General features: G+C 40.9%; 2 protein-coding genes across 5 annotated transcripts in view; both read right to left on the reverse strand.

Annotated features, from left to right (window-relative positions):
* The window catches only part of LOC127452154 (gastrula zinc finger protein XlCGF8.2DB-like), a 467,064-nt gene that overhangs the window by 360,521 nt on the left and 83,087 nt on the right, over positions 1-23,456 (reverse strand). The window lies entirely within an intron of this gene.
* The window catches only part of LOC127452156 (gastrula zinc finger protein XlCGF57.1-like), a 43,089-nt gene continuing 30,143 nt past the window's right edge, over positions 10,511-23,456 (reverse strand). For both annotated transcript variants that reach the window (XM_051717436.1, XM_051717437.1), the window contains exon 2: positions 10,511-14,397. In XM_051717436.1, the coding sequence (XP_051573396.1) occupies positions 13,034-14,397 (1,364 nt within the window). In that variant the 3' untranslated portion in view covers positions 10,511-13,033. The remainder of the gene's footprint in view (positions 14,398-23,456) is intronic.

Here is a 23,456-nt window from a genome sequence, read left to right on the forward strand (position 1 = left end):
TTTATTGGTTACAATTTATTAAGCACATCCCTAAATCTTGACAGCTATTGTGCCACTGCATGAATTGGCTTTGATTTTATTGGTTAAACTTAAAAATGTAGCCCACCCAATCCCAAACATCATTTAGCTTATGCCTCTTATTACAGGCCTTTAATCAATGTTGACAACATAAATGCTGAGACAATAATTGGGTTTAAAGATCTTTATTAAAAGGAAAACGTGGAAAATACAAAATATAGCAATAATAAAATATACAAACATCTGAAACACATTGTGAACCTTCAATTAGAGTTCAGTAAATGAACTGACATCTGACTCTGTGTCACTGGTCATCACACGAAAGTGATTTGTTCCCAGTATATTATGGGTGTGACGAGAAGCAGGGCATGGCCAGGCCGTGATGGAGCATGGCCGGCGCTGAATCAGCTGATCAGTGGGAGAGCGAGATAAGGGGCAGCCGGAGACACCGGTTCGGAAGAGAGAAATGCACGCGGTCAAGCTGCATGTTTGTTTGTCTTATGTTGTTTTAAGTTTATGTTTGACATTAAAAGTTACGTTGACTGTTCTGCCGGTTCCCGCCTCCTCCTTGCCCATCCTTTATACTGTTACAATGGGTCTGCATCAAGTCTCTTCTTTAGCTCCTGAAATGGAACTTCTCAAAGCAGCTGATTTTACAACCCACACTGGCCTCCCATAGACGACACCATCTTCTTCATCACACATCATGTCCACACAATCCTCCTGTGTCTGTCTCTGTTGACCTGGTGTTCGAGCCATTTCAGTGGTGACTATTGGGGGTGCTGTTGGTAGCCATGGTAACCTATTTGAGTGTAGGACTAATTATTACAGGTGTGGCGTACAGCGAGGTCTATTGTTTTTGACCGTGAGCAGGTGTTTATTTTGAGGAGATAGCTTACTTTGTTATAATTTGAGTTATGGTTTGAAAATAAATGGATTGGCATATCCAATTTTAAGTTTTGGCCTTTTGAAAGTTTTTTGTGCAACTTTTCACCTGAACTGGAAATCTGAAAAGTTTTTTAAAGTGCAGAAATTTTAAAGTGCAACTAAAGGGGACTGCCTGTATTTTCTGGAAAGATACACCAGAGGGCATCCACGAGACCATGTGCAAAGCTGTTTACACATGAGTGCAGAGAGAGGCTTTGAAACAGCCAAAGCCCTCCTACAAGAGCATTTTGGCAATGAAACAAAGATCACTGCAGCTTATATGGAAAAAGTTCTCATCTGGCCTGCTGTTAAGGCTGAAAATGTTTCCTTGCTCCAGGATTATGCTTTATTCCTACGTGGATGTAACAACACTGATTTGCAGGACATAAAGAACTTGACATGTCTGCTAATCTCAAAGTTGTCATTTCAAAACTTCCTTTTAAACTGACGGAACAATTCAGAAGCATTGCAGGTAATATTCGTAAAAATAAAAAACACAAACCAAACTTCAATGACGTTGTGCACTTTGTGGAATGCCAAGTCAATCTCTTGTCTGATCCAATTTTTGGGGATATTCAAACCACAGAAAGAGGAATGCATATCAAAAGGGATGTGTATATGGTAAAACCAAAATTGAAACGAGACAACTTTGCTACAAATGTCTGTGCAATTAACAAACTACAACTCAAGCAGACAAAAGAAACCAAACAGAGGGACACAAAGAGCAACATCAATTGTTTATTCTGTTTACAAGGTCACTCTCTGGATGAATGTCAACAATTTGCCAAAAGCAAACATCGTGAAAAAATCAACTTCTTAATGGAAAAAGGAGCTTGCTTTGGGTGTCTCAACACTGGACATTTGAGCAAGAAATGTGATAAGCGCATAACCTGTAAAAAAGGCAAACAGAACCATCCAACAGCTTTACACATTCACTTCAAGAAAAAAAATGGACAAGGCATTGAACACCAATGGTATAAACTCCAGTAACCTGAACCAACTGTAAACAACACACTTGTGTCAACTCAAGCCTTTGGAAGCCAAACAGGGGCCGGTAGCAATGGAATGCTCCCAATACTTCCAGTTCAGGTGAAAGCAAGAAAAGGCAACAAAATGATTCATACATACGCATTTCTAGACAATGGGACAACATCTACATTCTGCTCTGAAGCTCTGATGTGAAAGCTGAACGTGGCTGGGAAAAGATCAAAGATATGTTTGTTAACAATGTGCCCAAAGACATCGGTGTCAACATACATTGTAAATGAACTAGAAATATTTAGCCTTAATGGAAAAGGGTACTACAGGCTTCCAAATGTTTACACACAAAAAACTATGCCAGTGAGTACAGTAAACATCATCAAAGTGGAAACCCTCAGAAAGTGGTCCTACCTTGATCACATTGACATCCCTGAAATCCATGCCGAAGTGGAGTTGGTACAAACGCTTCAAAGTTGCTGGAACCATGGGACATTGTGAACAGCCAAGGTGAGGGACCATTTGCCATTAAAACCCTACTGGGGTGGGTTGTCAGTGGTTCATATGGGGATTGGAAAGGCAACCTTAATGATGACAGCTGTTATTTTGCCACTGTAAATAGAGTATCTGTTGAGTCACATGAGCTGCTATTGGAGAAGCAGTACGAACATGATTTAAATGAAAGAGTTGCTGAGGAATGTCAAGAGAGGAAACAAAATTCATTGAAATTATGGAGCAATCTGTGAAGTGGCAAGACGGACATTACAGTTTAAAACTGCCATTCAAAAACAAAGAGGTGACAATGACAAACAACCGTTGTGTTGCTCAACAACGCCTCATTAGAATACGCAAGAAAATGGAAAGGAATGAAAATTTCCACCAAGAGTACACAGAATTTCTTGAGAATGTCATCAACAATGGTTACGCTGAAATGGTCCCACAGGATAAATTGCATTGTGGTGAAATCAATGTGTTTTACATTCCTCATCAGGGGTTTACCACCCACGCAAAGGCAAGTTGTGGGTCATTTTTGACTGTTCAAAGGAAACTCCTTGAATGATCAACTTCTGCAGGGTCCGAACCTTACAAGTTCCTTAATAGGAGTGCTCTTAAGATTCAAAGAACCCATTGCCTTTATGTCAGATGTAAAATCCATGTTTTACCAAGTCAAAGTGGCAGAGGAAGACAAGGACTTTCTTCGATTCCTATGATGGCCCAATGGAAATTTGATCAAGGAAGTTGCAGAATACAGGATGACTGTACACTTATTTGGAGCAGTGTCGTCTCCCAGCTGTGCTGCTACGCTTTGAGGAAGACTGCAGACGACCACCAGGGCAGCTTTGCGGAGAAATTGATTGACACTGTGCATAGAAATTTCTATGTGGATGACTGCCTGAAAAGCTCACCATCTGTGGAGAAAGCAATACTGATTGTTAATGACCTTGGTGACCTTTGCCAAAAAAGAGGCTTTCACATTACACAGTGGATCAGCAACAGTCGTGAAGTCCTCCAAGCAATTCCTGAGAAGGACCACTCTATGTGAGTGAGCTCAATTTAGACAGAGACCAACTCCCAATGGAAAGAGCCTTGGGGCTCCAATCATGTATGGAAAGCGACACCTTCAACTTCCGCATGGACTGCAAAGAACGGGGATTTTATCAGTTGTTAGCTCAGTGTATGATCCCTTAGGGTACCTAGCAGCAGTTTCTCTTCCAGCCAAGCACATTTTACAAGAGTTGTGCATAAAGAATTATGGCTGGGATAAAGAAATTCCGCAAGGTCTAAGACAACAATGGATCAATTGTTTGACTGACCTGAAAGGGCTTTCGAGGTTCCGAGGGAGCAGGTGCTTAAAACCACATGATTTTGGACCACCTGTCCATGCCCAGTTGCACCACTTTGCTGATGCCAGTGAAGGAGGGTATGACACAGTAACATACTTGAGGTTACAGAATGAACTAGGTGATGTACATGTTTGTTTCCTTCTTGGAAAAGTCACAGTGGCACCACTTAAACCAGTAACATCCCTCGTTTAGAACTCACTGCCGCTGTCTTGGCTGTTGGCTGTTCGGGCTGTTCGGGTAGTTGGTAGAACAGAATTACAGCTTCAATTAGAAGAATCCTGTTTCAGGACTGACAGCAGCGCAGTCTTGAAATACATCAAAAATGAAAAAAGAGATTCCAAACATTTGTGGCCAACAGAATTTCTGTCATTAGGGAAGCATCAGACACAACACAATGGCGGTATATCCACACATCACAAAATCCCGCAGATGATGCGTCTAGAGGACTGACGGTCCACAAGCTTCTGAACAACAAGACATGATTAACAGGTCCAGAATTCTTGTGGAAAGCAAAGGAAACATGGATGCACTGCAAAGTAGAGTCCACTATTGATGAAGGTGATCCAGAGGTCAAAAAGGAGATCTCTGCAAATGCAGTAAGTGTACAGAACAGCAGTGCAACCAGTCAGCTCATCATTTATAACTCTGATTGGAAGAGACTGAAAACTGCAGTTGCGTGGATATTATAAGTAAGGAAAGCTCTATTGCAATTGAGTCAAAAAAGGAAGCAACTTCTGTTGGATGCCCCTGCAGATCTCAATCACATTGACCTGGAGATGTTGAAAGCCAGAGGCTCAGTGGGACAAGTTTTATCAACTGACGACCTGTCAATAGCAGAAAATACTATTATCCAGTTCTGCCAAAAGGAAAGATTTAACAACAAGATTTGTGCACTATTATCTGGAAAACTTGTGAAAAAGAGTAGTCCCATCTACAAGCTGAACCCTATTCTAGAGGATGGATTGCTAAGAGTAGGTGGAAGGCTGTCCAGGACAGCAATGCCAGAAGAGAGCAAGCACCCAATCATCCTGTCAAAAGATCAGCACATCTCCATGTTAATGCTCAAACACGTTCATAAACAGATAAGGCATGGCGGGAGAAATTACATACTCTCCAGGTTGAAAGAAAAGTATTGGATCACTCACACCAATGCAGCCCCAAGAACAATCTTGACATGTTGTGCTTTTTGCAAGCGTCACAAAGGAAAAATTTTTGATCAAAAGATGGCAGACCTCCCCAAAGAAAGAACAACTCCAGACTTACCTCCATATACCAACGTGGGGATGGATTACTTTGGGTCCATTGAGGTAAAGCAAGGACGTTCCTATGTGAAACGTTATGGAGTCATCTTTATGTGTATGGCAAGCAGAGCAGTGCATTTAGAAGTGGCACATTCACTGGACACTGACTCTTGCATCAGTGCCATTCGTAGATTTGTGTACCGGAGAAGACCCATGTCTTACTTCCGCTCAGATAACGGCACAAACTTCACGGGAGCAGAGAAGGAGCTGAAAAGAGCAACTGCAGAATTGAACAATGGGACAATTGAGAAAGCTTTACTGCATAATGACATCAAGTGGAGTTTCAACCCACCAACAGCTTCACATCATGGCGGTGCTTGGGAAAGCATGATCAGGCTGGTTAGAAAGGTGCTGATATCTGTTTTACATCAACAAACCTTAACTGATGAAGCCTTGGTCACTGTCTTATGTGAAGCTGAGGCAATCTTAAAAGACTGACCCATTACCAAGGTCTCAGAGGACCCTAACGACCTGGAACCTCTGACGCCAAACCATCTTCTCACATTGAAAAGGAAAATGATTTTTCCTCCAGGCCTGTTTGATCGAAAGGACCAATACGCAAGAAGAAGATGGAAACAGTACATTTCAGATTTATTCTGGAAAAGATGGTCCAAAGAATACCTTGCTGCATTACAGGAAATGCAAAAGTGGAATGAAACAAAACAAAATCTTGCAACAGGGGACATCGTTTTGATCGCAGATGCCACTGCCCCATGAAATTCCTGGATGATCAGAAAAGTAATCACAACTTTCCCTGACAAAGCAGGAGTGGTCAGATCTGTTCAAATCAAAACAAACACAAATATTATTGAAAGACCAGTGACAAAACTGTGTCTACTGGTAGAAAATGGTTAACTGTCAGCATACAAATTTGACATGTTAATTAGGAAAAAAGGGGGTTTATTTTTTGTTATAAAGTAATTATATTTTGAAAATAATGTAATTTAGTTGATTCTGAATTTTAATGTATATGGCTCCACGTGTAAACAATTGTAATTGTTATGTCTTGTACAGCCATAAACATTTAAGGGCCGGCTGTGTTGGAGCCATTTCAATGGTGACAATTGGGGGCACTGTAGGTAGCTATGGTAACCTATTTAAGTGTTGGACTAATTGTTACAGGTGTTGCACACAGCAAGGTCTATTGTTTTTTGACCGTGAGCAGGGTAAAGGCGGTGTGTTTATTTTGAGGAGATAGCCTACTTTGTTATAATTTGAGTTATAGTTTGAAAATAAATGGACTGGCATACTGGATTTTAAGTTTTGGCCTTTTTAAAGTTTTCTGGACACGCCATCTACACCGGAGCACACGCGTACATTGCTGGACTGAAAAAACAAATGGTGCGCCAATACCTGGTCTCCAGCAACTGAAAAACACAAGTAATTTAACCACTGAAAACATCCACTTAAAGAAATCCTAACAACATATGCATTAAAAAAGATACACCAACTGTATAATAGATTTTAAACTTACTCTTCTCTCTCTTTGCATCAATCTTGATTGAGTCTCTCAGCTCTGCCTTTTCCAAGATGAAAGTAAGAATGCTTCTTCCGTATAGTCTCATTATAAGTCATGCAGGACACTTAAAAGACATCAAATATTATTAGTAACAGAAGACTGAATAGGTAAACCAACATAAAAATTTATATTAAAAGATTGCTACAACAGTTTGAATGTTACCTTACATAATCTCTGAAGATGAGTTGAGTCTGGTCGTGTGGGAAAAATTATTCTGTTGAAAAGAGGAATCATGATGTAAGATTATAATGCAGTTAAAATCAGATGAAGTTAAATACAGTATTGTCATTTAATAGAGTACAAATCATCTGTCTTACCTGGTTAGTGGATTGTTTTTATGAAGATTCTAATTTGAATGTTGCAGTCTGACAGTCTGTCTGTAGCATTTGTAGTTGTGTTTTTAATGACTCAAGTCTGACCAGAGATCAGAACAACACAAGTCTGTGCAGGAGGGGGTGGGGTTGTGAGGTGGAGGTGTGTGGCAGAGCATGTGAGCGAAGAGGAGCAGTGTGACACTCCTCTCAATAACCTGCTCCATGCACGTGCGTTCCACTCAAGCGGACGCTCCGCTCAAGTACCGCTCACGCTCACCGGTAAAAAAGCGTTCGCTCAAATCCCGCTCTGACATTAAATTTCTCTGTACTATACTTGGTTCCAAACACATACACAGGGGGGTAGCTACAATTGCCCAAGCATCTGCCCCTTTGCCCACATGGGCTGAGGTGAGGCAAATATATATAGCCTACTATAGGCCGACATTTATTAAATTATCAAATGATTAGTAATGTACACATCTGAAATTATGCTGTTGTGTTTTAGTATACCAAATCTCGCTGTTTATTTTGGACTGGTTTACAATGGCTGTTAGATAATCGGGTCAACCAGACCTTCATTATCTTTTGTCAAATATTGTCATCTCCACTTCAGTCAAATATTTCTCTGTTAGCACATATGCCACTGAACATTTTCATATAATGCCGTAACATTTTTTCTGTTCTAAATTACCTTTATTTACTTTAAACAAATCATCAAAGATGCCTCTACAAGTGATATGTGTGTTGGCGCGGAAACTCGCATACTCGCATTCTCTTTTTAAGTGTTGTTGCTTTATTAATATTCCCTACAATTTTATATGTACAGATCAAATGCAATCTAAAGGACTGTGGTTATTTATATAATAATTATTATATTAGTAGATAGCATGTGCCCCCTTTGTTTTTCCTTGATATTTTTAAAGCATTATAAAGTGAATCTGGACTTTATACGCGTCAAACGATCAAACGTTGTGCATGCGCTCTTTATATGTACAGCAATGGATTTAACAAATCGAAAATATTTGTCCTGCATAAAGTGAGATTTTGTCCAATATGTATATTAGATGAAATCATGTTTAATGATCCTAAAACAAATAAAAATGATTTAATTCACAAATTACACTGCCTTCTTTTAAGAAAAGTTTTTTTTTCTAATGTACAATCATTTACAGATTTTTTCTCTGCTCATGAATGCAGCAAGAGATGTCGAAGATGTTATCTGCAACCACTAATCTAGAATCAGTTTTTTTACGTTTCACTTCTCGTTAAGGTGTGGATTTGTCTTTGGGAAACTAACCAGCAGTTATGTGCCACTTTATCCCGAAGCAGAAATCGAAAGCTGGTCGATTAAGTGAGATAATTCCACTATGAAATTCTCTATGCAAGAGCGGAAATCTTTACTAATACAATAGAGGCATGAAAGCAGAATGCTCCGCCTGCAAATTAGGACACACTGATCTGCAAGATCATATATGTTTATTGGTTTTGATGCAGGGATTTTTTTGTGTGTGTTCACCGGGATTCAAGGAAAAATGCTTTGCCAATTTACAGTATTATTAAGCTTACATGTTCAACTGAGGGTGCTCTAACGTTCGCAACACCGCAGAACCGGGCTTGCATCTAGCTGACAGCTGCACTGACATGATGGCAAAACAACAAGATACATTACTTATCTATTAATTTATTATCGAATAGTAGTGTACTCTACTAGCTCACCTTTAGCTGCACTACATTGCGTAGCACATCCTCCTGCTCTCAGGCAATGTGACGCGTACGATTCCAAAAGGAATATTTGCTAATTCTCACAATCTCTCCACACTCCCTTTCAATTTCCTCGTTCTTAGCTTTGATTTATACTTTGCATTTATTTAGGCTATAAGGTTTGCAACTTCACTAAAACAATGTTAGAGCTCCATAACCTCAGGCCTATTGCTTATTTTGCAGATTCTCAAACCAGCATATCACGAAGCGCATTCTGGGTTAAGCAAGCGGAGTCTTCAAAAAGGCGCTCTCCGCTCAGGTGAAATTATCACCACTACGCTCCGCTCCCATGCTCTGGTATGTGGGGATGAGGGGTGGTGAGGGGTGTCAATCATGAATATTCAACAGTGGGGGAGACCGGGGCTAGTTGTTACACTTTTAACTCCAGTAAATATTTCTCAGAGTAGGTTTATTTTTTAAAGTCTTTTCAGACACACCTTAAAGCCTTGGCTGCAAAAAAGCTGTTGAAAACCTCCACATTATTGCTCAGGAAAAAGATACACGTTGCAGCACACACTGACCTAACAGCATGTTGTTTCAAAGATAACATGGTTGCATCTTCACCCAGACCAGTGGCCAGTGACCCCATTAGCCACCCCACTAGCAATTTTGGTAATTTTTTGTTTTGGGCACAATTTAGTTTTTTAGATGTGGATCAGTCTCTGTACAACATGCAGATTTAACATGTGCGTCCCGGGTGTCACTGTATCCGCTTCCCTCTGTTTTTGTATCCACGTGCCTCCATTTTCTACACCAACAATTATTAGCAGTAATACCACTGTGCACAATGGTTGAGATTTAGGCCTATATGATTCCTAAAGTTTTCATATTTTAGTTTTTTATGCACACGTCAGAATTTTTTTTAACACCAGAAGTTTATAAATTTTGTTTTTTTGTAACTTTCATTTTCTACTTTTCTTACTTTCTTTTTTATGTTTTTATTATTTTATTAACTTCTTAATTTTAGTTTACTACTGCATTGTACAGTAACTATTTTTAATTGGACAGATTCAATTGTTTGCATTCAATCTCTTTAGTACCATACAAAAAAAGAAAAAAAAAAAGAAAAAAGTATATTAATAAACTCGTGTGATTTTCTGCATTACAGTTTTGTTGACATTTTCTGACCAAGTGATCATGGCTATTGCCCAAATGCTTTAGGCAGTTGTTATCCACTGGCCATTGAAATTAACTATAATGTCAGCACATGGTAACAGTGTAGGTGTTGAAAATGTACATAAGCTAAAAAAAACCAAAACCCAGATAAATCGCTGCATTTTAAAATGATTGAGTGAAAGATTTTCCGTAATATCGGTCAAAACTATCCATTCAAATTAAATGTAGGTATTATTGAGTTAAATATCACCACTGTTTGGTTAACAATTTTTTATTTCTGAGTGTTTATTTTAGCATGTTTGTCTGTACAGTAATGTAGTTCACTGTAGCTGACAATAAGCCAAACTTTCAGTTATTTGACTTTCCTTGTACTGTGAAAACACAGATTTCTGAAAAAAAAAAAAAAAAAAAAAAAAAAAAAAAAAACAGGTGATCTGATAGCCAAGTGGTTAGAGCACATACCACATGGGCACAAATGTCATGAACAGCAAGTCCCTGGTTCAATTCCCAGCTGGCCAGACCATTTACTGCATGTCATTCCTCTACTCTCCTTCCCTATGTTTCCTGTCTCTCTCCACTTTCACTGTCATAAAATGGCTGAAGATAAAGAAAAAAAAGGGGACAAATCAGATTTTATGTATTTTTGACCATGGTGAATGTGCTGAACTATGCACTGTAAAAAACTTTTTTTTTTTTGGTTTAACTTAAAAAAGCAATTAACCTGGTTGCCTTACAATTTTGAGTTCATTTAAAATAACATTTGTTAATAAAATAAATAATAATTTGAATAAAAAGGTATAGTAAATAACAATTAGTGGAATTATTATTATTATTATTTTATACATTACATCAGTGCATTGCCATTGTGCCATTAGTTTACTCAATAACATAAATTCTTGTGTTATCTGATTACATTAGTGAATCTAAGCTGATTTGGCAAAAAATATAGTTAACAAATCATGGAAATAATTGTTTTATGGTGTGGTGTATCATGCTGTATTGAATACCGTATGTCTCAATGAAATTCAAACATGGAGGTAAAGTTGATCATTTTTAGTGGTCTAATAATAATAATAATTATAACACTATTTTACCTAACTGTTTGCGTATCTCATATGGACCTGTTTTTCTTAATTACCACCTTATATTTAGATCAAGTGTTATGCATTATGGTGCTCCTTTTCAGTCAAGTGTTTCCCTGCAAGACGTGATGTAATCTATGCTGTGAAGTACTGACTAACTGTACATTTCTTTGCAGATATTTTATTATACATTTTTATTAAATTTTCCATGTTATTAATGTCATTTTCTTCTTTGAAATTTATTTTGGGTATATGTTAAAACAACAAATGAGCAAATATGTGAGAAGGTACTTTCTTAAATGTGTGAATATTACTAGCGCAGGAGGGAGGGATTGGGGATGGTGGGCCGATACAGAGTTGATATACACAACACACACTGATTCAAAATAAAATTAATGATTTTATTTGTTCATCTGCAGGTATTAATTTGACTACTTTTCCCCAGCATGTTATAGTTTGTGCAGGAATTCCCGCATTATGAAGGCCAAACTTTCAATACAATCCTGTATTGAATTCAGAACCTGAAATAAAATGCATAACAATATAACTTTATAACATAAATAGCTAATATGTGCCTTACCTTGAAGCTTATAACAATTATGATAATTCTCTTCAATTTTCTGGTCCAGTTCTTGATGGCAAAACTGGCCTGACCAAATAATCAGTGAAGATGAATGAATTGAACTGCTATAGCGAGCAGCCCCCTCTGTTGATAAAAATAAACAGCACATGGTAGTCTTTGCTGTTCGGGCTTACTTGCCATTTAATATAATTCACTATGCGGGCTGTTTTGAATGCTCGGGAAAAACGGGGACATTTATGGGGACAGCTCCAGTTGGGGACAGACCACCAAAAAACCGGGGCTGTTCCTGGGAAATGGGGACATCTGGTCACCCTAATTAACATGTAAAAGCCCTCACAGCAGGACTTCCTTCAGTCATCACAACCAGCAGAATTTCAACCATAAATTTCCATCAAACTTCACGGTTCCCTTTAGTTGTCCACTGAATTGAGGTATGTGAATTTTTGTGGATGTTAGAGGCCCAAACATACTCTACGAAAGTACGTGAATGCAGACGTACCTTGCTAAGCAAGCTCGATTTCACGCGATGTTACGTTGTGAAATGTGTCAACGCTCAATTTATAACACAGCACAAGTACGTGCTGCATTTTCAGCATTGCCGCAAGGGGCGCTAGAGTGGATTTTCTTCTTTTACCTAATAACTGTCATGGCGGACTCTGGCAGCAATTTGAGTTGAATCTTTTCGAAAAAATATGTATGACTTTGTCTCCCCAGTTCATTCAAACAAACTTGTTTTTTCTCGTGTCTCACCCCACTCCTCAACTATCGACTCATCTACCACATCCGGGCTGCATCCGAAAACGTAAGCAGCTGACTTGCTGCCTAATCTGTTAATGGCTTAGCTGACATCTGTTTTGAATGAATGGAACTCTTAAGGAGCTGGTCTCCGAACAGTTTGAAAAGCACCTTATTTTCATCCTGCCTCCGTATACAGCCTCCGAATGCAGCATATTCCTGGTTTCGGACGCAGCACCGGTTTCGTGGTCACGCCTAAAAAATCTATTGTCCTCTTGAGGTCTGAGGTTTGTAACCACCAGAGCAACGCAAGAGCGCACGTAATGTATGTACAATGGGACCACGCATTGGCCATGCATGGGCCAAGTACTCACGTCTGCGTTTGCGTACTTACGTGAAGTATGTTTTGGCCTTAACGGTTTCATGGTACTTGGATCCGTGTTTTCCCTAATACACCTGACAAACATGAAGTGGGAGTTTACTATTCCCACATTTTTCCAGATTTGACTCTTTTCATGCAGTAAATGTAAATCATAGCTTTTGCGGTTTAATAAGCACATTAGCCCATATAACGAACTGCTTTTCTGGGGCTGAGAAGTAAAGCCATCTAAAACATCTGGTTTCCCCCCAAATTAAAGCTAAAATGTGACAGTTCTATTTTTCTTTCTTTTTGATGTGTCACAAATGCCATGGACTCGGAAAATCTTCCAGTCCAGTCCAAGTAGAAATTCATCCAAGTCTGTGTACAAGTCAAAGTCCATTAATCTCTAAATGACATAACATTACTCTCAGTTTGCTCACTACTACAACTCTGGTCAATGGCCTTTTCTATGACTTTTCCAAAATGAAGAGCAGTTATGGCTTCTTCCCAGCATGCACTCTCCCGTGTTTTTTTAGGGTTTGTGACCGACTGAAACTCTTTTTACATTGATGGCATGTGTATGGCTTCTCTCCAGTGTGAATTCTCATGTGCACATTAAGGGATCCTTTACACGTGAAACTATTACCACACTGAAGGCAGGTGTAAGGCTTCTCTCCAGTGTGAATTCTCAGGTGCATGTTAAGGTTTCCTATACGAACAAATCTCTTCCCACACTGAAAGCATATGTAAGGCTTCTCTCCAGTGTGAATTCTCATGTGCACATTAAGGTATCCTTTCTTTACGAAACTCTTTCCACACTGATGGCAAGTGAAAGGCTTCTCTCCAGTGTGAACTCTCATGTGCACATCAAGAGACTGTTTAGATGTGAAACTATTCCCACACTGAATACATGTGAAAGGCTTCTCTCCAGTGTGAAATAGCATGTGTCTTTTAAGGCCTATTTTTTCCATGTAACTTTTTCCACACTGAAGGCATGTGAAAGGTTTCTCTCCAGTATGAATTTGCATGTGTTTGTTAAGATCTTCTTTCCGTCTGAAACACTTTCCACACTGAAGGCATGTGAAAGGCTTCTCTCCAGTGTGAAATATTTCGTGTCTTTTAAGGCAAAACTTGTCTGCATAACTTTTTCCACACTGATGGCATGTAAAAGGTTTCTCTCCAGTGTGACTTCTTATGTGTATCTGAAGAGCGTGTTTCTGTCTGAAACTCTTTCCGCACTGATGGCATGTGAAAGGTTTTTCTCCAGTGTGAGTTCTTATGTGTATCTGAAGACTGTGTTTCTGTCTGAAACTCTTTCCGCACTGATTGCATTTGAAAGGTGTCTCTCCAGTGTGAGTTCGTATGTGTTTCTGAAGACTGTGTTTATGTCTGAAATTCTTTCCACACTGAGGACATGTAAAAGGCTTCTCTCCGGTGTGAAATACTGTGTGTCTTTCAAGGCCAGATTTGTATGTGTAACTTTTTCCACACTGATGGCATGTGAAAGGTTTCTCTCCAGTGTGAATGTTCATGTGATGGTTAAGACTTCTTTTCAGTTTAAAACTCTTTCCACACTGAGGGCATGTGAAAGGGCTCTCTCCATTGTGATGGCTTAAGTGAACCTTAAGGTCTCCTCTACATGCAAAACATTTTCCACACTGAGGGCAGGTAAAGGAATTGTTGGATTGAGTTCTGTTTTGTGAGGAATTCTTCACAGTCTGTGAGCAACCAAAATATTTTTCTCCGGTTATGAAATGAGGATTCTGATACTGATGTTCTTCCTCCACTTCATTCAGTTCTTGACTTTCCTCTTTCACTTCTATCGGTTCTTGATTTTTCTCTTTCATTCCCATCAAGTCTAAAAAGAAAATATAAATATCAATGAAAAGCAATAAAAGTGATCCTCAATAAAATGGAAGAAATTTACATGGGCCAAGTATCTATTTTTTTATACTGTATGTATTGAAGGTTCATGAAAGATGTCTTGTTTATGTTAATTTCAAACAAATTAAGGCTGCACAGTATGAATTCTCATGTGCATGTCAATGTTTCCTTTGCAACAGGGGTCTCAAATGCAAATTACCCGGGGGCCACTAGCCAGGTGGTGTTGTACACTGGGGGCCAGTTGAACAGTTCACTACTCCCCACCAAGCTGAATAGCATACTACACAAAACAATACTGTTTAACATATTTCATTTTTTTTTTTTTTATCCCAACAATAATAATAATAAACATAATTACATTTATTACAACAACAAACAAAAATTGTGTAACGCTAGGCATGTTTAAGTCTCATGTACCTCAAGTGCATATTATAATCTTGGGTCATTTGGAGAAATAGTAATGAAAACATGCTGTTCAGTATGTAAGAATCATGTTTAACCACTGAAGGATTCAGTAAAGCATTTGTTAAAATAAACTGATAACTCTTGAGTTTGAGTCTTTCTGATTAATTAATTAAAAGAAGATTAATACATTCGTGAACCAGACTATGCTGTATGTTTATCATTTTGTGCGCAGCAGGTGAAGACAACTCAATTGAAAGTGTTATCATTGTTTTATCTAGCTGAACCAGTGTGTAATAAGCCACATGGAATATATTATGTAATTGTTTAATAATCCTTTAAGATAACTTCAGGGAACTTTAAAGACCAAAACAAAATGCAGAACAATAAATTTGCGGGCCAAATTAACACTTAGGCAGGCTGTATGAAACTATCTGGCCGGTGGTTTGAGACCCCTGCTTAAGGAACAAAACTCTTTCCACACCGAAAGCATATGAAGCACCTCTCCAATATGAGATGTTATGTGATCCTTAAGACCTCCTCTATTAATTAAACTTTTTCCACACTGATGACACATGAAAGGCTTCAAATCAGAGTGAATTCTCATGTGCACATGAAGGTTTCCTTTAAACGCACAAATACCACACAAAAGACAAGTGAAAGGCTTCTCTAAGTTAAGATCACCTTTCCGTCTGAAATGCTTTTCACTCTGAGGGCACCTGAAAGGTCTCTTTCCAGTGTGAAATTTTTTGTGTCTTTTAAGGCCAATTTGTCTGTAACTTTTTCCACACTGATTGCATGTAAAAGGCAGAGAGGTCAGAGTGAATTTTAATGTGCAGCGCATTGTTTACTTGCCTACCACAGTACTAACACATCAGAATGTGCAGTTGATTCAGAGCCCTATTTTCTTTTTATATTCAGATTTATGAAGTGGATAAATCCAGCAACTCTTGTTAAAGGGAGAAAGTTTATTTAAATAAAACCAATGCATTTTGGCACAAAGGCCTTTAGCAGGGTTAACAAGGTTGTCACAGCAAGCTCGTAAACTGCAACAACAAGGGAGACTACACGTTGGATACAGGCTCAAAGAATATAATTTAATAAAGGGAAAGAATATATACAGGAAATGAAATAATAACAAAACAAGAATAAAGCCAAACAACACAAATCTGGATTGGGGAGTGGCACTTGCAGACTGGCAGAGAGCCGCTTTTAAAGCCAATGGAACCCTCAGCACAGGTGTATCCTTTCAGGTCTAATCACTGGGCCCATCAACTTCTCAACTTGGCCACTACCAATCTGCAAAACAAAAATAGAACACAAAAGAAAAACCAATACAGCCCAAAGGGGCTGTTACAAGGTTAAAAGAAAACATGTACAGGCCAGTTATTTAAATGCAAACAAGAGTAAGATCCAGCCAATGAAGTGAACAGGATAACATCAGCCACCACTCAGAACACACCAACCTTAATTGCACCAATTAGACAAAATAGAGAACAGGTCAATAGGAAAACTACACTCAATTACACATCATAAGAAACAATTAATAAATAACAGTTATACACAAGACTTTTAAACAGTTCAAAAGTGAATACATAAAGCCAAGCACAGTTCAAAGTTAATACATAAAAAGAATCACATAATCAGCGTTGCCATTGGGAACCCTGATTGTTTCCATGGGAACGCTGATTGCTATTAGTTCCCTGCCTATATTTACCTCACTCTGTTTTGTGTTCATTGCTCGATTGTTGTTGATTGTTGTTACCACTCTCTCTCTCTCTGCCTAGTCAGTCCTGTATCGTGTTCTCTGTATTGGTTGCCAGTCTTCGCTGTTTGTGCCTGGATTGTGGTTACCTTCCAGCCTGTTGCTTCATTTTCCTCGACGCTTCTCCTGAGTTTCCATCAGCGGTCACCTCTCTTCACTGGATATGCTTTTCACACTACCACGACACACACAGGCCTATGAACACACTCTCCTCCACGCTGCAGCCGGTGCCGGGTACCCCTGACTCTTCACCATCTCTTGCTGTGTTTAATAAATAAACTGATCCTTGCCTCTGAACTTGGATCTTCTGTCTCATCCTTTCTGACAGAACAATCGAGCCAGAATGGATCCAGCGAAGGACACTGACCTGCGATCCGTGCTCGCTCAGCAGGGAGTGTTTTTGGGTCGCCAGCAGGACCAGATCTCCGCCTCCAACCATGCCATAGAGATGATGGCGTCCCAGCTAGAGGAGCCCACATCTCTGGTCCAATGACTCCCACAACTCCCACAAGTCTCTTGATGCCGACCCCACTGTGTATGTTTCCACACCGGCCCCGGCGGTTTCCCCAGCACCGGATGCTCAGAGCCCCATATCTACCTCCCGCCTCCATACTCAGATGAGGCGGGGTTATGCCACACATTCCTCACACAGTGCTCACTCTGTTTCTCGCTGCAGCCCTCCACATGCTCCACGGAGGCAGTCAAGGTTGCTTTTGTTATCACGCTCCTGACCGGGAGGGCCAGCCAGTGGGGAACCACTATGTGGGAGAATCGCCACCCTTGCTGCTTGTCTTTCCAGGTGTTCTCAGCTGAGCTGCTTCGAGTGTTTGATGGATCCGCCCATGGTCATGAAGCCACTAGGATTCTGTCCAGTTTGTCTCAGGGTAACCATTCTGTCACGGACTATGCCATTGAATTCCACACCCTCGCTGCATTTGGTGACTGGAATGATGGAGCTCATTGGAGTCAGTCACTGGATGGCTTGTCAGATATGATCCAGGATGAGATTTATGCTCTAGACTTGCCTCCCTGTTTTGACGACCTGTTCGATCTGGCCATTAGAGTTGACCAGCACCTCACGCTTTGACGCAGCCGATGTCGCTCTTCACTCTCTATGTCAGCTGACTGTTACCTTCCTCCCACTTCTGCGACCGGGGCATCGGAACAGCAGTCCGAGGTGGAACCCATGCAGATAAGGAGGACATGCTTGTAACCTGAAGAGAGACAGCGTCGCATGTCTAAAGGACTTTGTCTCTATTGTGCTGGTCCTGGTCAGATCATTGCCAATTGCCCAGTAAAAGCTCAGGCTCATCTGCAGGAAAGGGGTTACTGGCAAGCACAACTCCACTGAGCAAAAACCCAGCACAACAACCTCTTCTCCCGGCCCAGCTGCAGCACTGAAAAACCAATCACTCTGTCTCTGCCTTGGTGGACTCCGGAGCAGAGGGAAATTTCCTAGATGCCGCCACGGCTTCCAGATGGTGGATTCTGGTGGTGAAACTGGCCAAGCCGATCACGGCTTATTCCATCAGCGGCACGCCCCTGGCCATCGTCACACATTCTACTAAGCCGCTCACCCTCATCGTGGGCAACCACTCTGAACAGCTGTCCTTCCTGCTGGTCCGCTCCCCCTCTGCACCGGTGGTACTAGGGCACCCATTATTGGTACTGCACAATCCGCACTTTGACTGGTCAACCAACTCTGTTCTTGCTTGGAGTCCTTACTGTCTTTCCCATTGTCTTAACTCTGCTGTTTCCCCTGTCCAGTCTTTTCAGGATGAACCAGTGGATTTATCCGGAGTACTTGTGGCATACCATGATCTGAGGGCGGTGTTCAGTCGGTCTTGCGCCGCGACCCTTCCTCCTCATCGTCCGTACGATCACGCAATCGATCTGCTCCCTGACACTTCTCCACGAGGTCTTCTCCCTCTTCCCCTGCAGGGGCGGGGTTCTTCTTCATGGAGAAGGGCAGCTCGCTTAGACCCTGTATAGATTATCGGGGGCTGAATGACATCACGGTGAAGAATCGCTATCTTTTGCCGTTGATGTCTTCGGCTTTCGAACTCCTACAGGAATCATCCGTCTTTACGAAGTTGGACCTGCGCAACGCTTATCACCTGATTCGGATCAGGAAGGAGGATGAGTGGAAGACAGCCTTTAACACCCATAGGGGGCACTTTGAATATTCGGTCATGCCTTTCAGATTGGTCAACGCCCCCATTATCTTCCAGGGGTTCGTGAATGACGTGCTTCGGGACATGGTCGATCAGTTTGTTTTTGTTTAGCTTGACAATATTCTGATCTTCTCCTAGAATATCAAGGACCATGTCCAGCACGTCAGCCAGGTGCTTCACCGACTGCTAGAGAACCGACTGTTCGTTAAGGCGGAGAAGTGTGCTTTTCATGCGCAATCGGTTCTGTTCCTGGGGTTCATCGTCTCATCTGAGGGAGTGCGCATGAATCCGATTAAGGTCAGAGCAGTTTCCGATTGGCCAACCCCAGATTCCGCAAGACCTTGCAAAGATTTCTGGGGTTCACAAATGTTTACCGTCATTTCATTAGAAACTTCAGCCAGCTCGCTGCATCCCTGACTGATCTCACCTCCACCCATACCAAGTTTTGTTGGTCCTCACAGGCAGAAGCCACGTTTTCTAAATTGAAAGAGAAGTTTAGTACTGCTCCCATTCTTAATACTCCCGAGCCTTCACGTCAATTCAGAATCAGAATGAGCTTTATTGCCAAGTATGGCTACACATACAAGGAATATATCTTGGTGACAGAAGCTTCCAGTGCACAAACAATACAGCAACAAGACAGAGATAATAATAAAAAAATAAATTAATAAAAAGTGAATAGAAAATAAAGTATTTATAGAACTGCACAATGGGACAATATATATATATATATATATATATATATATATATATATATATATATATATATATATACACACACACAGTTGTGCTCAAAAGTTTGCACACCCTGGCAGAAATTGTGAAATTTTGGCATTGATTTTGAAAATATGACTGATCATGCAAAAAAAAAAAACTGTCTTTTATTTAAGGATAATGATCATATGAAGCCATTTATTATCACATAGTTGTTTGGCTCCTTTTTAAATCATAATGATAACAGAAATCACCCAAATGGCCCTGATCAAAAGTTTACATACCCTTGAATGTTTGGCCTTGTTACAGACACACAAGGTGACACACATATGTTTAAATGGCAATTAAAGGTTAATTTCCCACACCTGTGGCTTTTTAAATTGCAATTAGTGTCTGTGTATAAATAGTCAATGAGTTTGTTAGCTCTCACGTGGATGCACTGAGCAGGCTAGATACTGAGCCATGGGGAGCAGAAAAGAACTGTCAATGGAACTTTATACAGATGGAAAAGGATATAAAAAGATATACAAAGCCTTGAAAATGCAAGTCAGTACTGTTCAATCACTTATTAAGAAGTGGAAAATTCGGGGACCTCTTGATACCAAGCCAATGTCAGGTAAACCAAGAAAGATTTCAGCCACAACTGCCAGAAGAATTGTTCGGGATACAAAGAAAAACCCACAGGTAACCTCAGGAGAAATATAGGCTGCTCTGGAAAAAGACGATGTGGTTGTTTCAAGGAGCACAATACTTGTTGACCCCTCTCCAAACATAGCGCTTATGGTTGTGACCATAAAGCTCTATTTTGGTCTCATCACTCCAAATTACAGTGTGCCAGAAGCTGTGAGGCATCAAGGTGTTGTCGGGCATATTGTAACCAGGCTTTTCTGTGGCATTGGCTTCTTTCTGGCAACTTGACCATGCAGCTAATTTTTGTTCAAGTATTGTCGTATTGTGCTCCTTGAAACAATCACACCGTCTTTTTCCAGAGCAGCCTGTATTTCTCCTGAGGTTACCTGTGGGTTTTTCTTTGTATCCTGAACAATTCTTCTGGCAGTTGTGGCTGAAATCTTTCTTGGTCTACCTGACCTTGGCTTGGAATCAAGAGATCCCCAAATTTTCCACTTCTTAATAAGTGATTGAACAGTACTGACTGGAATTTTCATGGCTTTGGATATCTTTTTATATCCTTTTCCATCTTTATAAAGTTCCATTACCTTGTTACGCAGGTCTTTTGACAGTTCTTTTCTGCTCCCCATGGCTCAGTATCTAGCCTGCTCAGTGCATCCACATGAGAGCTAACAAACTAATTGACTATTTATACTCAGACACTAACTGCAATTTAAAAAGCCACAGGTGTGGGAAATTAACCTTTAATTGTCATTTAAACCTGTGAGTGTCACCTATTGTCTGTAACAAGGCCAAACATTCGAGTGTATGTAAACTTTTGATCAGGGCCATTTGGGTGATTTTTGTTACCATTATGATTTAAAAAGGAGCCAAACAACTATGTGATATTAAATGGCTTCATATGATCACTATCCTTAAATAAAAGACAGTTTTTTTGCATGATCAGTCATATTTCCAAAATCAGTGCCACAATTTCACAATTTCTGCCAGGGTATGCAAACTTTTGAGCACAACTGTATATATACACACATATGTACAATATACAAATACAAATCTGTTATATACAGAAGCAAGGGAATGTGATGGCAGAAGAGGTATGATATATTGGATAAATATAAATAGCTTAAGCTGTGTATTGCACATAATTTTTGTTCAATGGGGCAGTTTTAACTGTTCATGAAATGGATAGCCTGAGAAAAAAAACTGTTCCTGTGCCTGATGGTTCCGGTGGTCAGTGATCTGTAGCGCCTGCCAGAAGGCAACAGTTCAAAAAGGTAGTGGGCTGGGTGAGTGGTGTCCAGAGTGATTTTTCCAGCCCTTTTCCTCAATCTGTAAGTGTACAGTTCTTGAAGGGAGGGCAGGGGACAACCAATAATCCTCTCAGCAGTCTGAACTGTCCTTTGTAGTCTTCTGATATCCGATTTCATAGCTGCACAAAACCAGACATTTACTGAAGTTCAGAGGACAGACTCAGTGACTGCTGAGTAGAACTGTATCAGCATGTTGGGGTGTTCCTCCTAAAGTCAAAAATCATCTCCACCGTTTTGAGCATGTCAGCTCCAGGTTGTTTTGACTACACCAGTGAGCCAGCCGTTCAACCTCCCTTCTGTATACCATATCTTGGATGAGGCTGATGACAGTAGTTTCATCTCCAAACTTCAGGAGCTTGACAGAGGGGTCCTTGGCAGTGTAGTTATTTGTATACAGGGAGAAGAGTAGTGGGGAGAGCACACATCCCTGGGGGGGCACCAGTGCTGATTGTACATGTGCTGGAAGTGAATTTCCCCTGTCTACTAGCTGCTGCCTGTCCGTCAGTAAGCTGGTGATCCACTGACAGACAGATGTGGGAACAGAGAGTTGGTGTAATTTAGTCTGGAGAATAGCTGGGATGATGGTGTTGAAAGCCGAACTGAAGTCCACAAAAAGGAACTTTGCATATGTCCCTGGTCTGTCCTGATATTGCAGGATATGTTGCAATCCCATGTTGACTGCATCATCCACAGACCTGTTTGCTCAATAAGCAAATTGAAGAAGATCTAGAAAGGGTCTAGTTATGTCCTTCAGGTGGGCCAACACCAGTCTCTCATTAAGTCTGTAGTCATTAATTCCTGTGATTTTGGGTTTCTTTGGGACAAGAATGATTGAGTGTTTGAAGCAGCATGGGACTTCACACTGCTCCAGTGATCTATTGAAGATCAGTGTGAAGATGGGGGCCAGCTGGTTAGCACAGGGTTTTAGACAAGTTGTTGAAACACCATCTGGGCCCTGTGCTTCCTTTGTCTTTTGTTTTCGGAAGGTTCTGTATTGTGGTTCTGTGTCTGTGATTTGATTTGATCAGCCAGCTGTTGCAGTGCTGTGTTCGTATATAAACACTCACCAGAATAAATGAGGAAAACTCCTGCGGCGAGTAGAAAGGCTTACAGTTAATAAAGAGCACTTCCAAATTAGGACAGCACATCTTTAACGTTGTTAAATCTGTACACCAACTTTCATTGATGTAAAAGCATGTTCCACCACCTCTCATTTTCCCCATTAACTCCGCGATGCGATCTGCTATAAACAGCTGAAAGCCCGGCAGATGTAACGCGGTGGAGGTGGATGCGTCAGAGGTCGGTGCTGTTCTGTCACAGCGCACTTCCTCGGATGGGAAGATGCACCCGTGCGCCTTTTTCTCGCACCACCTTTCCCCAGCTGAACGGAATTACGACATCAGTAATAGGGAATTGTTGGCTGTCAGGTTGGCCTTAGGTGAGTGGCGTCACTGTTAGAGGGTTCAGGGGTACCTTTCGTGGTCTGGACCGACCACAAGAATTTGGAATATATCCATGGAGATAAGCATCTAAATTCCAGACAGGATCATTGGGCACTATTTTTCACTCGTTCTGATTATTTTTTTGTCTTATTGTCCGGGCTCTAAAAACACCAAGCCCGATGTCGGGACCTCCACCACCCCTTCTGGATACCATCCTTCCCGCCTCTTAGGTGGTAGGCATAGTGTCCTGGGATATGGAGGATGAAGTCCGTTCCAAGCTGCATAACACCACCTCGGCCGCCAAGTGCCCAACGGGTCTGTTATTCACGCCTCGTTTGGTCCGGACACACGTCCTCCGGTGGGGCCACTCGTCCAATGTCACCTGCCATCCAGGGCCTGCTTGTACTCAGGCGCTCATTAGACAGCGATTCTGGTGGCCATCATTAGCCCAGGACATTCGTCGTTACGTGTCCGCTTGCCCTGTCTGTGCATCTAACAAGACTTCCTGTGAGCCTTCGGCCCTCCAACCTCTGTCAGTCCCTTCGAGACCCTGGTCCCATATTACCATGGATTTTGTCACTGGTCTTCCCCCATCC

This window comes from Myxocyprinus asiaticus, chromosome 14 (assembly GCF_019703515.2).
Source record: "Myxocyprinus asiaticus isolate MX2 ecotype Aquarium Trade chromosome 14, UBuf_Myxa_2, whole genome shotgun sequence".
Taxonomy (NCBI): domain Eukaryota; kingdom Metazoa; phylum Chordata; class Actinopteri; order Cypriniformes; family Catostomidae; genus Myxocyprinus; species Myxocyprinus asiaticus.